Source organism: Chionomys nivalis, chromosome 9, assembly GCF_950005125.1.
Source record: "Chionomys nivalis chromosome 9, mChiNiv1.1, whole genome shotgun sequence".
Lineage (NCBI taxonomy): Eukaryota > Metazoa > Chordata > Mammalia > Rodentia > Cricetidae > Chionomys > Chionomys nivalis.
Window position 1 is genome coordinate 64,810,406 of NC_080094.1, and position 15,473 is coordinate 64,825,878.

At 40.0% G+C, this 15,473-nt stretch overlaps 1 protein-coding gene across 1 annotated transcript; it reads right to left on the bottom strand.

Moving 5' to 3' along the window:
- Positions 1-3,340: 3,340 nt before the first annotated feature.
- Positions 3,341-14,728, bottom strand: Lin7c (lin-7 homolog C, crumbs cell polarity complex component). Its single transcript, XM_057781532.1, has 5 exons — positions 14,667-14,728; positions 11,374-11,492; positions 10,797-10,868; positions 7,740-7,949; positions 3,341-7,104 (listed from the first exon to the last, which is right to left on the bottom strand). Exons 1-5 carry the CDS (start codon positions 14,701-14,703, stop codon positions 6,949-6,951), a joined length of 594 nt encoding a protein of 197 aa, XP_057637515.1. The 5' UTR covers positions 14,704-14,728; the 3' UTR covers positions 3,341-6,948.
- Positions 14,729-15,473: the final 745 nt, after the last annotated feature.

Here is a 15,473-nt window from a genome sequence, read left to right on the forward strand (position 1 = left end):
TCAAAGATAATTTCCTTTCAATTAACACTGTTCACAATTCCAAAACCATTATTATATATACACTCCACCAAGACTGTAGATATTCACTTCCATTGAAATTTCCTACAGGTTTGATTACTTTCAGGGTATTACAAGGAAGAGTTCTTTGTCTACATTTGAAAAGTTCCAATCTTAAAAAAAAAAGTTTTCAATTTTAGCATGTTTCAAGCACAAATTTCCTTAGTTTGTAAGAACTAAATTCTAAAATAGAAGCAATGGCTCTTTGGTGCCACCTTGTGGCAAAGTAAGAGATGCTCATCCCTAAACTGTGAAGACAATGCTGACTAGCTGCCTACTTATAGAAGGTAGTGAAACATACATACCACACTGGATTGATTTTATTTGGCAAGAAGTTTCCTGAATCCTCTCTTCTAAGATATTTTTATGAGGGTTACCATCACTAGTAGGAAGTATAGCTGCAGAAGTTACAAACGGTGTTAGTATTTCTCTTGAGAGAAGACCCTACCAGCTGTGACTTTGGTCAAGTCAATCTTTCTGTGGCTCAGTTTCCTTATCCAGATCATCTACGGGCATCATGCATTTTAAAGAGGTAAAATGAAGCAGCTGGTATACCATGCAGGAATCAATCATACATGCTCATTAAAAATAAGTAAACAAACAAAAGAACGAGGGAGGGTTTCTACTATTCTGCTACCATGTCTAAAATGCGAAGACAGGAAACTCTATGGACACAAGGGGCCCTACTGTCTGGGTGACATGATTTTACAAAAGGTAGTAACAGCCTTTCCCCCTGTAAATGTCTGCATTTTCAACTGCATAGAAAATTACATACACGCATGGCTGTGCATGCCTCTACTCCCAGCACATGGGAGGCTGATGTAAGATCTCAAGTTCAAACAAAACCAACCGCCACCACCACCAAAAACCCAAAATCTATTACTGCCTCCTTAACCTCATCAGATTCAAGGGAAATATGCATATTATAAAATAATCAGACACTTTGCATTTTAAAGTTCCATGTCTACCAACATCTACAACAAAGGCTTGAAACTGTATTGTACTAGGGACTCAGCTCGGTGCTAGAATATTTCCACAATATGTACAAGATTCAGTTAACTCTGCACAAAGAGAAAAACATCTATTTTATCTCTAGACATTCAACGTTTTACTCAAACAACTGTCTCCCCCAAATTTCTGTATTAATTTGCCTAACAGTTGGATTTTATTCTTACCTTAATGGTCACCTGTGCTCCTTCTGCAGGGATCACTCCCTCCATAGTGAGGAGCTGAGGTCTGGAGATAAGTCTATGGGCCCTAGTCTACAGAAGCTGGTGAACAGTGAAGGCTTAAAGTATGTAAGACCTGCCTATCCTTTAGCAGAATGTGTAACGGTAGCCAGGAATGGTGGCTCATGCAGTACTCTCTTGCTATGAACTGGGGGTCAGCTTAGGTTGCAGTGTGACCTCACTTCAAACACAAACAACCCACCCCCAAATGTGGAGTGGTTAGTAGGAGTAGGTCGAGGGAACTGCAGACATGAGAGGAACTAAGGATGGGTTGGGTCATATTCAAACACCTGCATTTTGCCCTCAGCATAAGGAGACGTTAAGGATACTGCAGTGTCGTTCTGCTTGCACTGATGCTTTTCATCAGGTGGATGAATCTTGGGGGCCTGCACAGAAGAAATATCTCTGGCCAAAGACAAACTCTCATTGTAACTGGAGAAAGGGCTGCTGTAGAACATTCCCCCAGACTAGAGACACTGCCAGCTCTAGACGTTTAAATGAGAAAGATTATGACATGCTGGTAAGAGACTCAAATAAGGAAAGCTATGCTCTATGAAATGGGAGCGCCCAGGCAGCCACTAGGAGGAAAAGCTCCAGACATAGCCGCAAGGTGGATAAGAAGGCATCTCCACCACAGAAAGTTAAGTATAGGCAAGCCTCTAGCTCTCAAGGGTCAGGCATCAAATCCTCTTCCTCAAGATTTCTACTGAAATATTTACTGTACTAGGAAGAAGCCACATTGAATCCTGGTTCAGTGCTGGATCCTGGAGATGATGCCACCACAGGGTGTATTCTCTTATGGATAAAAGTGCTGCCAGACAAAGGATTATAAACTGGTTGAATGAATGTAAGTCCAAGATCGGGGCTGGCTGCTTCTGCATGCTGAGGGACATCTATAGACACCACCCTCCTTGCTTCTGGTGTGGGTCTACCGGCAAACGTGTACATTTGCAACAGCAGAAGCTCCCTGATTCCTGCCTTGTGGTGCCTGTGCTCAAATCTCCCAGAAGAGGATTTGCACTGCCTTGAATTACCACTCAAGTTCACTTGACCACTTTGGTAAAGACCTACCTTCTCCTAAGGTAGGGATTGGGATTCCACAGCTTCTTCTGGAGGGACATAAGACAGCCCATTATGTCGTAAGACACGAAGTAAAAGGTCAAGTCACAGTTACAATGAAACTCTAGGCTTTCAGGATTTAAAAAAAAAAAAAACAAAAAACCAATTTTCATGTTTTCAGATTACATGCCTCACAGATTTTGTTTCATCCTGGCTGCCTGATCATATTTTTTTTCATAGAAACTTTTTGGGGGTTGGATGTCTGGAGTTCAAATCCAGGGCTTCAAGTATGGTAGGTGGGTACTCTACCTCTGAGCTATATAGCATAACCCTGCTATTCCCTACCCTATACCTTTATTACCCATGCAACCCCTTGTCTATAAAGCCAGAGCTAGGTCGCTCTCCTTACAAATTGCCTTCCCATTTAAAAAGTATTGTAACTAAATTTATTTTCTAACAATTCTCATTGACATATCCCTCAAAATGCCACTAATTTTAAAATTTGGCAATTTACTTTAAAAACCTCATTTTGTATGTGTATTTGCCCATATATATAGGTCACAGTACAACTTACAAGAGTGCTTCTCTCAAGTACGGGGACTTGAATTCAGGCCATCAAGTCTGGTGGCATTTATCTTGACTTGCTGAGCCACCTTATTGCCCCAACTACTTCCTTTAGCTAACAGGATCCTAGAGCTACCTAACATATGGGGACTGCATGACTGGTACTTGTAGGCATCCTTCAAGGAGCTTCAAGACAATGACAGAGCAAGACACACTGACTGCAGATGACAGATGAGACAAAGCTCTGCAGGCCATTCCAACTGGACAGAAAAGTACCTTGTCTAAGGTTCACAGTATGGAGGCAAAGTAGGATTTAAAGAGAAGAGCTGGGTATCGGCCTGTGCTGTCAACCACGTCACACCACCTCTTACAATAACTGAAGAGAAACTTTTGTTTAGTTCTATTTTATGAAAGGCAAACAAACTGCAGAAATCTGAAGTTTTATTTCAGGAACCACCATGGATTTGGCTTTTACTCTAAAGGTTATTTTATACACAGTGTTCAGAAATACATCTATTTGTAGTTGTATCAGTTTTGTCAAATGCAAAGGACAAGCATGACTCATACAAATATATTTTAAATAAGCCTTGAATCAGAATTTAATTGCTAAATGACTCATCTATTGGAAAAGTACTGTTTCACATTCCAAATTATTTTCTCAAACTAAAAAGAGTACAAGTGTATCAAACCTTTGCCAGTATTTTTAAAAACCATGTCCAGTTACAAATTGGTTTAAAACTTCTTTAAAATTAATAATCAAGTGATGTTCCCTATTATGTAACTATTATCACTTCAACAACCTTTGAATAAACATTACTCGTAAATTTTGGACAATTAAAAACTATAAAATGAGATTGTTGCCAGAAGAGAAATGACTAAGTTAAAAACGCACAGACATTTATTTAGGAGGTACAATCACTAGAGTCCTTATATGTCAATGATCATTCCACATCATAATCACATGTATTCTTTTAAGTCTATACCAAGTCATGCTGGCAATGCTTTCCAGGTAAGCCATAACAATATCTCCTATTAGATTCTATTCATTTTAATTGTAAACAAAGTACCTGAACAAAATACCTTAAAATTTTACAACAGGAAGACGATCTTAAAAACTAAACCATCAAGCTTTAAACACGGCTACAACAATGGCGGGCACAGTGATGGGCGAAGGAGCTGATGGAGACAGCACACAATCATCACTCAGTGGTTTCGCATCTGACAATTTTACACATGCTCTTTCAAATAACCTAAAAGCATTTTTTTAAAGGTAAATGGGGCAGAAGGAAAAAGCACTGAATTTTACAATTAAATTATTGGTAGGTTCCACTTTAAAGGCCAGCCTGGTTTACACAGTGAATTCCAGGACAGCTAGGGATACGTAGAGATCTCCAAAAAGGTCAACTGTGAATTGTAAATAAGGAAAGCCAAATATCTTTGAAGTCCATAAAGAGGTACTAAGAAATACAATCAATCATTACTTAGCTTCTGATTAAATGTACTTCCAGAGTCCAGTATAATCGGAAATTCCATGAGCGAGTGCTTCTCAAAGGTGGGTTTCCATCAGAACTATACAGAATGAGCTTCTAAAGGCAATAAGGGGTACACTTGGTCAAAACACATTATATAAAATTGTTAACCAACAAAGAAATGATTTTGACTTAGCTGTTCTTGGAAGGGACCTAGGTATCATTAAGTTCTAAGCTCTGCAGGGCATTCTAACATGCAGCTAAGGTTGAGAACCACCAAGTCAACTCAGTCTGAACTATTTAAGAAAATAAATGGAAGACTGGGGCAAAGGGAAATTTGCATTGTAAGTTACAAATGAAACAAACACTATTATATATTTACTGCTCGCTTGGTCTTATTCACAAACCATCCATTTATTAGATAATGCTCCTTCACTTTCTTGTTCACAAGAAGACTACTGTACATCTGCCACGGCATTTTCCTATGGTCAATATTTAAAATTCTGAGCTACGAAAATTGTATCAATGAAAGCAAGCTATTGCTACTCATGCTCAATCATACCAAGCAAAGCTATGCATTTGGCTCCTTTAAGTTACTTTTAAGAATTATAAATAGGTATCAACCCACAGAAAGAACAGATTGTGAATTACTGCAGAAAAGTTTACTCGACAAACTAAAAGAAGAAAAAAAAACCCTGTAACTTGGCTGAAATTGTGCAATCGCTGAAACACGAACCAGGAAGCTGTAATTATAATGGAACGCTGATGCGTCCTCAGGAGCAACTGCAGCCGGAGTAGCTAGGCTGAGACAAGGTTTCCCCTGGGTGTATTTGCCCTGTTAAGTATGAATACAAGCACAACAATAATATTACTGTTCTATATGCACCAACTTTAGTACAGAGTTTTACAACAAATACCTCTAATAATCTTACAATTAAATTAAAATATGTCATACTCTTCTATACTACTTTGGTGTCAACATTTTAAAAACATATCAGCTAATTTTGAAAATATACAATTCAACATGATTCTATCAATATCAAGCACATTTTGTAGTGGACTAAAGACATTCAACCATGCACAATCCAGTGTTCAATTCCTAAATGATAAATAACAATGCTGATTGACTTTTACTCTGAAAACCACTGAAAACTGCAGATCTCTTGTAAGACTGACAGTGCTCACAAACATGCAAAAACACGTACACACTTCCATTTTTCCTGAAGGAATGTTACAAAATGCCCATTTTTTTTAAAAGAAAAATAAAGATAATAAAGTCGTAATTATGATAAATTACTGCATTTCAACCCATTAGTTTCTTTACATTGTCACTTAAACCCTTTACAAATGTTCCTATAGTCTGCGACTGAACATGAATCAACTTTGATTTCAGCTTTTAGAAGACTTAGTCACAATCACACAATAGCTGCCTTTTAGTAAAATGGTGACATCCAGTGGACAAATGGTAAAAAGCTTGTTCAAACTCCCATTGCTATTTGGATCATAAAGATATGAAGCACTCTGAACTCCACTCATTGTGAGACTTAAGAAGCTGCCTGTTTCTAAATCTTAAACAAACCTTGTCTTTCGTTCCTGTCTCAAATCGGTACTGAAGTTGGGTCAGTAATTATGTTGGGCTCTTCAGGCACCACACTTGAAGTTACTACTTTGTCTTGTTTCTATTTCTCTCAGCACAAACTAAGTGACTCATCTCTAGGCATGGAAGAACCGAAATATGAGAAATATATTTAAATACAAATGAATAGCCTAAAAATTTGAAAAGTTGACATCTGAGCTGGTTTGCATTTATAATTTATGACATAGTGCTAAATATAAATAAGGGATTTAGTCATTAATGCTAAAAAATCAAATTACATCCTCTCACCTCCCTGCTTAAATATTATGAAATACATATTTCATCAATGATTGCTTCAGTGTTTAAAAACTTACTTTTACAAATCAGTATAAATGAATACATATACATTGTTTAAATAAAAGTAGAAAGGTTCCACGATGGCTATGATTTACCACTGATTACAGATATTTTATGTATGTTCTAAGTACAAAATGCAGCAGCAATGCCAACACTCAGTGTCATAAACCGCTGAAGGCAAGACTGCTAGGTTTAATTTCTTGGAAAACTGAAAAGAAATTTCACAAAGAAATTGCAATAAGCAAAAGGAAATATTGGAGAACTGTTATTGGTAAATAAGTTGCCAAATGAAGAAACCTCTTTTTAAAAAAAGATTAAGAATGTAAAAGTACATTTTAATATTAAAAAAGCATTTTTAAAAATCTATAACAACTTTGTGACAAACTCTGCATTTGAAAAAGGCCTGTAAAAACAGCAGGACAGAACTGCCCTCGTCACCTTTTACTTTTTCTCGTCAGAAAAAAAGTGTATGCTTCTCTACAACCGTAAGTGATGCTAAAATAGGCATTTATAAAATGGCAAGAAGATTTCACGGAAGTTTCTGGTGTTTTATAATCATTGGCATTGAGGCCATCAGTAGGTCACAAGTAAATCTTTTCTAGCTAAAAGAAAAGAGGAACATAAAGTTTTTAAATGATTAGGTTTGTTGTCTGCGTTTTGCCGATCTCATTTTTTCAAAGCGTGATTCCATTTCTTCCAAGACCTTTGGTGTATATCGTACCACTAATTTAACCTTCCCCTGGGCTGCTTTCAGTAGTTCCACAGCTTTCTCATGATGCTCTCCTTCAACACTCTGGAAAAGTGCACACACACAAAACAACATGTAATTCAACAATTAACAAGTAAACAAGTTCATAAGTAATCCAACCTATAAAAAAGTGTTTAAAACATAATTAAACATTTTAAGCGTTAATTCATTTCAGCATTACAAAAATAATAATCGTACTCCATCAGTTTTAATCAATGCGAAGTCCTATGAGACACATTTGTGCACTCTAGGAATACATACCTCATTACTGCAGTAGGGCAGCAGTAGATCAAATAACTGTCATTCTACACAAGTAAAATGCCGGTTTATTTCTAACCTAACACACTGCTTTAGCTCCTCGAAAGCACTGCTGACTTACACTGGAGTTGCTCTATAGCTCACACTTACAACTCTGGGTTGGGGATCTAACTCAGTGGTCAAGCGGTTGCCTGGCATTATGAGTTAAGTGTTCACCCATCGAAAACCTCCATTATTACTAGCTACCAAAACAACCACACAACACCGTACTGAGCAGTAACACCTGGGCTTCTCTCAAGGGATTTTAAAACTCAGTCTAGGAAGCTTTCCCCTTTTACCTTCTGATTCGATAGCTCCAGTGCACCCCCAAGTGGCTACATCGCATTATTACAAAGAGTAAAAATAAATAGATTTATCTTTACCACTCCGTTAACAGAAAGTAGCTGATCTCCTCGCTTGAGGCCCCCATGTCTGTCAGCAATTCCACCTGGAATTATTCGTGAGATATAGATTGGTGAGTTTTGTTCTTTGCCTCCCATGATATTGAATCCAAGGCCTTCTTCTGTTTTGGGTAACTCAACAACTCGGGGGTGGGAGTGCCCTTCACTGGCAGCAAATGCAGCAACAGTAGCCTGAAAGATATATACACATTTAAGAACAAACTTATTTTTGAGAGGTTGGGGTTTGAACCCAGGGACTCAGATATGCAAAGCACTGTGCATCGTTCTACATCTCTAGTTTATTTAAGCCACTTTTGAATCACACAGCTTTTCATTTGTGAGCTTCCATAACTTCACTGTAAGTTAAACAAGTTTGCAGGAGATAAACTGAAAATATAAATACTCAGAGATCACGTAGGAAGTAAACTTCAGATCACACTAGCTCCTCCAGATCTCAGAAACATGCTGCTGCAGGTGCACAGCGCTGCTCAAGAAGGCATGCGACAAGGCCGGGCGGTGGTGGCGCATGTCTTTAATCCCAGCACTTGGGAGGCAGAGGCAGGTGGATCTCTGTGAGTTCGAGACCAGCCTGGTCTACAAGAGCTAGTTCCAGGACAGGCTCCAAAACCACAAAGAAACCCTGTCTCGAAAAACTTAAAAAAAAAAAAAAAAAAAAAAAAAAGAAGGCATGCGACAGATGTGTAGATATTAAGAGGGAATCCCTGCTTGAGGATGCCAACAGCCCTGAGCTGGTTCCTTCAGGGGCCCCTGGGCAAGGCACAACCTACCTACATAAATGTGTCCTTCTGGGAAGTCATTTTGGCTGCTATATTGTTTGAATCAAATACTAAATAACAATAACTTCAAGAAATAACTCAACATTTAGAAAAGGAAAGATGCATATAACCCATATGAATGCTTTTTGTTGCTTTAGCCAAAGTATCTAGCTACAACTAAAAAGAAAATGATATAGAAGAGATATAACTATGTCTGATTATATTCTAATAGGGGTTTACATTCTGTTTCCTTTCCCATTTAAAGGCACCATTTTCATTATGGATCCTGAATGGAAAATCAAAAATGAGGAGGAGGGAGGGAAAGGACGTTGAGACTTACTGAATACCAAGTACTATCTCAGAAGCACTATAAAAGACCCCAATCTACAAACAACCAAGACTCATAAGCTCTGAGGGCTATAAGTCAGAGAGAACCAATTTCTTTTGGGGGTGAAGGCATAAAACAGGCTAGTTTCAAACTCTTCATGCCTTAGCCTAAAGTGCTGGGATTGCAAGTATGTTGACAAAACTTGTAAAAAATGAGACATGGTCTAATTTAGCCCAGGCTGGCTCCAAGCATGTTACAGAACCAATAACCTTAAATTTCTGGTCCTCCTGCCCCACCTCCCAAATGATGGTATTATAGGTATACACCACCACACCTGGTTTTATGTGGTGCTAAGGATGGAGGGAGCTCAAAGCCTTATGCATGCTAGTCAGACACTATAAACTGAACTAGACCCACACACTTTCCCAAACCCCAAGTGTCTATGAATTTAGTAACTTTGACCAAATGAAACCTACACGTTTAAATACTTGTACTTAATGAAGACTCCGGTACTCCCCTTTGTGAACCAGTAACTAGCAATACAAAATAGCCTGCTATTAAGTACTTGTAATATATGTTAACGTATTCTAAGTACATAAGATACACATCTTGTTGGGGAATATTATTTTAAGGCGTGTTACTTTATGCTGTGGAACATTTTGTTTACTGATGTAAAGATGAGTTGTTTTTGTTTATGATGCAATTTTTTAAATGTGAAGCTGTGTTACTGTGCCTGTCTAAAATACCTGATAGTTCTAAAGAGTTGAATGGCCAATAGTGAAGCAGAAGCAAGGAGAGGCAGGGCTGGCATGCAGAGAGTATAAACAGGAGGAGAAATGAGGAAGAGGAGCAAGAAAGAGAGAACAAGGAAAGGAAGATGTCAGGGCCAGCCAGCCATGGAGTAAGATATATAGTGAAAGTAAGACATACAGAAGTAAGAAAAGGAAAAATTCCAGAGACAAAAGGTAGTCAGAATAATTTAAAAGTTAGAAAAGTTGGAAAGAAACAAAATAAGCTAAGGCTGGGTATTAATAAGTTAGAATAAATCTCTGTGTGTGATTTATTTGGGAGCTGGGTAGTGGCTCCCAAAAAAGCCAAGAGCTAAAGAGAAAAGAGTAAAACACATAACAATATCTAGCTCAATGTCCGAGTTATTTGAGGAAAATAACATCGGTACAAAAACAAAACAAACAAAAACACAGACAAACCCACTCACACACAAACATGTCATGGACAGCCCTGAGGAGGTGGCCTAAGACCAACTAACACTGTCCAATATGTGCAGGGCCAAAGTCAAGGGAAAAATCCAAGAGCAATGTGAGGGCTTACCCTAAAGCCCCCAGGATTATCGTTCATGCATTGCTGTGTGGGGTAAGGAAAGCAGTCTACCTTTATGCTTCTTCATCAACAACAAAGTCATCTTCATTGATTATAATCACAAATCTGCATAATGTACTGAATACAATTATATAAGGTATGCTATACATATTACTGCATTCTCAGTATATTGTCCAAATAGTATCACAAAATCGTATAAAGCCAACGAAACACTCCTATTTCTTAGTACTTGAGATGTACAGCATAGTTTGGAATATATGGTAGTTTTAAAAGATACTATATATCTTATAATTGCATGTTAAATCTTCAATTATGACTTCTGTACTTTATATACACATATATACATATACGCACACATATACAGACAGCTTGTATGTCTCTGTGTGAGCATGTGCTGACTCCCTGGCCAGTGAGCACCCAGGATATTCACCTCTTTATTCCTCCAGCACTAGGGTTATAGACACTGTTATTCTGAGCATTTACTTGGAAGTCGGGGATCTGTACGTATGCCCTATTGCTTCTATAAGCACTTTACCCAGTAAGCTATCTCCCAGGCCATGTTCTAGTTTCTGTGTTTTGGAGCCCCACTTTTGATACCTTTGCAGTTGCATTAGCTCTCACTTCAGGGCTGCTACTGATGTCCACAGTTTCATAAACATGTTCATACACCTGCAAAACACAAAGTTTTCATACTTAAGTTCTAGAGAAGCTAACAAATATGTTAAAATTTCCCAAAGACATTTTTGTAAAATGTAAATGCTTTCCTATTTGGCATTTCAAAAAAAAAAAAAAAACTTCTTTCTTTTTAGTGATGGTACTGTGAGTTGAACCCTGGATTTCATACATGTTAGGCACATACAAAATCCGCAACTCAGTTCTACCACTGAGCTTACGCCCAGCTAAAAATTCCAAAAAATGAGAGACAACACCAGTTCTAATGTATTCTTTTTTCAGGCAGGCTGATCTACATACATATAACTCACTGTGTAGGTCAGGCTGTGCTGTATCTCATGGGCATTCTCCTGCCTCACCCTCCTGAGTGTTGAGATTACAGGCTTGAGCCACCATGTCCAGCTCTAGTTCATTTTCTATTGTATTTCTGAATCCAGATTTCAGTGTATTTCTGTAGCTAATTAACTCAAAATCTAAGCAAATATCAACCATGTTAACTTACCTCCCTCACAGCATTGCAGAACTCACTCTGAAGGACTCTTTGCAAAGCCTGAAGTTTCTGTGGTGGCACCTCTCCACTCCTTTGTAGTTTTTCCAACAATTCAATTGCTCTGCAGATATCTACAGGAAAACAAAACACAAGTGGTAATTCTTGCTAAGAACTCTCTCATTCCGTTAGAACATTGTAGGTGCTAAAATTAATGCAAAGGCTAGCCAGGTGTGGTGCCCAATACCAATAATCCTCACTCCAGAAGCTGAGGCAGGGTGATCACCATCTGTTAAAGACCAGCTTGGGTTTCAATACTGCCTCAAGAACAAAGCAAACAACCCCAAACCCCCCAATTCCCCAAAAGACAAAGAATATATAATAAAAAAGAAAAATCTTTAATCAGAAAAGTTAACAGTATTATCATCCATTATTTAGTCAATAAAAATTTACCTAATCATCTCATTGGTAACCAAAGCGGCCAACCAGTACAAGAGACCGTGTGCTAGTGACTTTGCTGTTACTTCCGGAAGGAAAACATGATACATATGTAATACAGACTGTTCCATGACACATGGAAATGCAATTAGTTGTTAGGATCACTAACACTGTCCAGATACAGTTTACAAAACAGAAAGAAGAAATAGCTTTATCAGCCTGATCCTAATGCTTGTGTGTAACTTTGGATAAGTTTCCCAGATTGTAAAACATCAATAATAGTAACTCATATGGGAAAAAGAAAAGGAAATAAAAAGGCTCAAAGCACATATATGCCACATTGGTGTGGACTAATCTTAAGAAATATTAAGGGGAGCCGGGTGGTGGTGGCACAGGCCTCTAATCTCTGCACTAGGGAGGCAGAGACAGGTTGTAGCTCTGTGAGTTTGAGTCCAGCCTGGTCTACAGAGTGAGTCCCAGCAGACTCCAAAGCTACAGAGAACCCTGCTTGAAAAATCAGTCAATAAACAAACAGACAAACAAACAAATAAACACTAAGGGATCAGAAGTTCTGCAGTTAAGAGCAATTCCAGATTCCCAGCACCCACTTGGGCATCTCACAATTACTTAAAACTCCACTTCTAGGGATCTGACAACCTTGTCTGGTCTCTTACCACCATCTAACACACACAACTTAAAAAGAAAAAAAACTGAAAAAAAAAAAAAAAACGAATTACACACATACACACACACAAATTACTGTGATTGGGAAATGTCCAAATGGGTTTTATGAACAAAGAACTTTCGAAGATGAAGATTCATGTTATAGCAGAGGGGATCATGACCTCTGTTCTGATCCCCAAGGTTTTTCTGAACCCACGCCTAAATGTATTACTAACACTAATTAACCAAAATTTCAGTAAATTTTAATCTTGTTCATTTACCTCCAAAGATTAGCATTCCTACTAGTCTACATATTCTAGTTCTTAAACACTTTTGACTTAGTGGGGGAAGTTTTGGATTTCATGCTACACTAAAGAACCAGATATCTACTTCATAGAATTAGGACTTTTCTTTGCACTTGCAGATGAAAAGTCCAAGTAAACTGAGCAGGGAAACAAAGCGTTGATTCAGTTCTGGATAATAAAAACGCAAACTGTTTTTAATCAAGCAGACTACCTCTGCCTTGATTTTCCACCTCCAGAGTGGCTAGGAAATGTTGTTTCCAGAGTTGCTGGCTTACAAAGTTACGATTTATTATCCACACTAAAATCCTGTAAGTAGGCCTGGAAATGTAGCTCAGTGGTAGAGTGCTCACCTACCATGTGCAATGCCCTCAACTCAGTAGCCAACGTGGTGGAAAGAAGGAAAGTGGAAGGGAGAAGGAAGGAGTAGAGAGAAGAAGTCCAAAATCGTACCAAAAAGCTCACAGAGTTTGTGCTCTGGTGAATTATACTTTGATGAGTTAGAAGACAGACAGGAATTTACTCATAGGGGCTGGTTTACTGTGAACTCTTGAGAGTATCTGCCAGGTCTGTTAGATTCCTCAATCAGAATCTTACTAGATGTCATCTGACTCTGTTACCTGGCCTTCATCCCCACCGACATTTTGAGTTTTCTACTGTATAACTAAAAACTTTGTAACCGCAAACAGCAAATGCCAGAGGATCACGGTCCACATTTTGGGCTTCATTTAAAAGTACCAAGAATGCCAACTTGTTAGAAACCTCCAATTACGCTGCTTAACACAACAGATTTGTTCCTATCCACAAGGCACACTGACATTATGCTCAAGAAGAAAATGTCACTGCTGTAAGCCTACCTTAGTCTTTCCCAAGCTACCCTCAGTCACAGAATGCCGCTTTAATTAAAGCCCTGATAGGTTGGAGAGAAACAAGTCCGCGGAAAGCGGCTCTTTTAAGTGCACCAACTTTAAAATTATTTCCTTCTTGGACAATATTAATATAGAGACTGCAAATACTAATATATGCAAAGTAGTGTCAAACTCCATTCCACGCTTTGTTTGCCAACAGGCACTTCCTGAGTACTCTAACTTGCAGTTGTAAAAAGCTTGCTCCAGTTGTTTGAAATCTAACGATTTGGGCAGGGCAGAGTGCAATGTTGGAAATCTGCAACTGGCCACCGGTAGACTACTTCCACAGCAGGTTTTATTTTTCGTGACTGTTTGCTCTAAGAAGCAATCAATCAACCAACCAGGTTGGCAACTGTAGGGCTTCTTAGGAAGGACTAGTATCGCACTTAGGAGTGATTTACAACTAACTACTACTCCACCTAGTTACGTAATCTTCGCAAGATCAAGCCAGTCGGATTGTTTTTAAAGCATCCCTTCCGTGACGGGAAGGAATGCAAAAGCCAAGAAATACCAACTCAAGGCCCAGGAGGCTGTGGTCAGAGTAATGAAGGCATCTGTGTTGAAATGCGAGCGAGGGAGTTTATGCGGGAATGTGCCGGTGTCTGCCAAGTGTATGAACGCGGGCGAGAGGGCACACGAATCCGTTCACGCACGGGGGGCAATGAAGGTAGATAGTGTCGAACAGCGAGTGGGGCTCTCGCTTTTAGGGTTTATAAAGCCGAAAGCCGCATCTGTGGTGACCCAGGGAGTGTCCGTGCGTGCCGTCGTGAGCAGGTCGTCAGGACTGAGCTGCGCCCACCGTCGGGGTGAACGGAGGGGGTCTGGCGAGCTTTCAAACCGCGGCCAGCGCCTCCCGCGAGCAGCGGCCGGCACGAAGGCCGGGGAGGCGCTCCGGGTGTCAGCGCCCCGGCCACCTCGCCTCCGCTCCGGCCCGCCAGGCGCTCCGTGAGTCCCCACCCGCTCCGCCCACCGCGGTCGCGGGAGCCGCCGCACTCACCCCTCTCCAACCGGACAGGTTCGCCCAGCGCCGCCATCTTCTCTTCGGCGATGCGGACCCACAGGAAGTGACGACACAGAGGCCGCGGTGGGCGGGGCCTGGAAGCCGGAAGGGTGAGGAGGGTTAGTAACGCGAGAGCCCGAAGGATGCGGGTTCCCCACGCAGGGCTGTGGCGGCTGAGGGTTCGCCGTCGAGGTGTTGCTCGCCGTTCGTTCTGTGCTCGTCCACTTCCAACCATCTGAGGTTGAAAAGAACCGATCTCCCGAATTGTTCCCTGCCTCGGGGAAGCCATGTCTTTAGTTACAGGCCCTGCTTGGTCCGCGGTAGCCAGCCTCTGACCTTGGACTTGCACACTGACCGTCTCTCCACGTCCAAGACTCTTAGAAAAAAATAGTAATAATCCACAGTTTGACTCTTTCCCACAAGTCTGTTTGATCAGAAGGGTAGACAATACATAGTAATTGGCTGGGAGAAAAGATGCTTCGATGCATCACAAAGTAACGCTTCTAATTGACCAAAATCTTTTATAAATGAAGTATGAAGTTTATATGTTGTTTTGTAGGTTCAATTTCTATTTGTAAAAACTTTTGGTACGTATAGGTGTTTTACCTGAGAGAATGTATGTGCATCATTTACATGCCTGGTGCCTATGGAGGCCACAAGAGGGCATTGGATCCCCTAAAACTGACATTAAAGATGGTTGTGAGTTGCCATGTGGGTGTTGAGACTCTAACCCCATGTTGGCTGGAAGAGCAGCCAGTACTCCTAATGGTTGTGCCATCTCTCTAGCCCCTCATAAGGCCACTT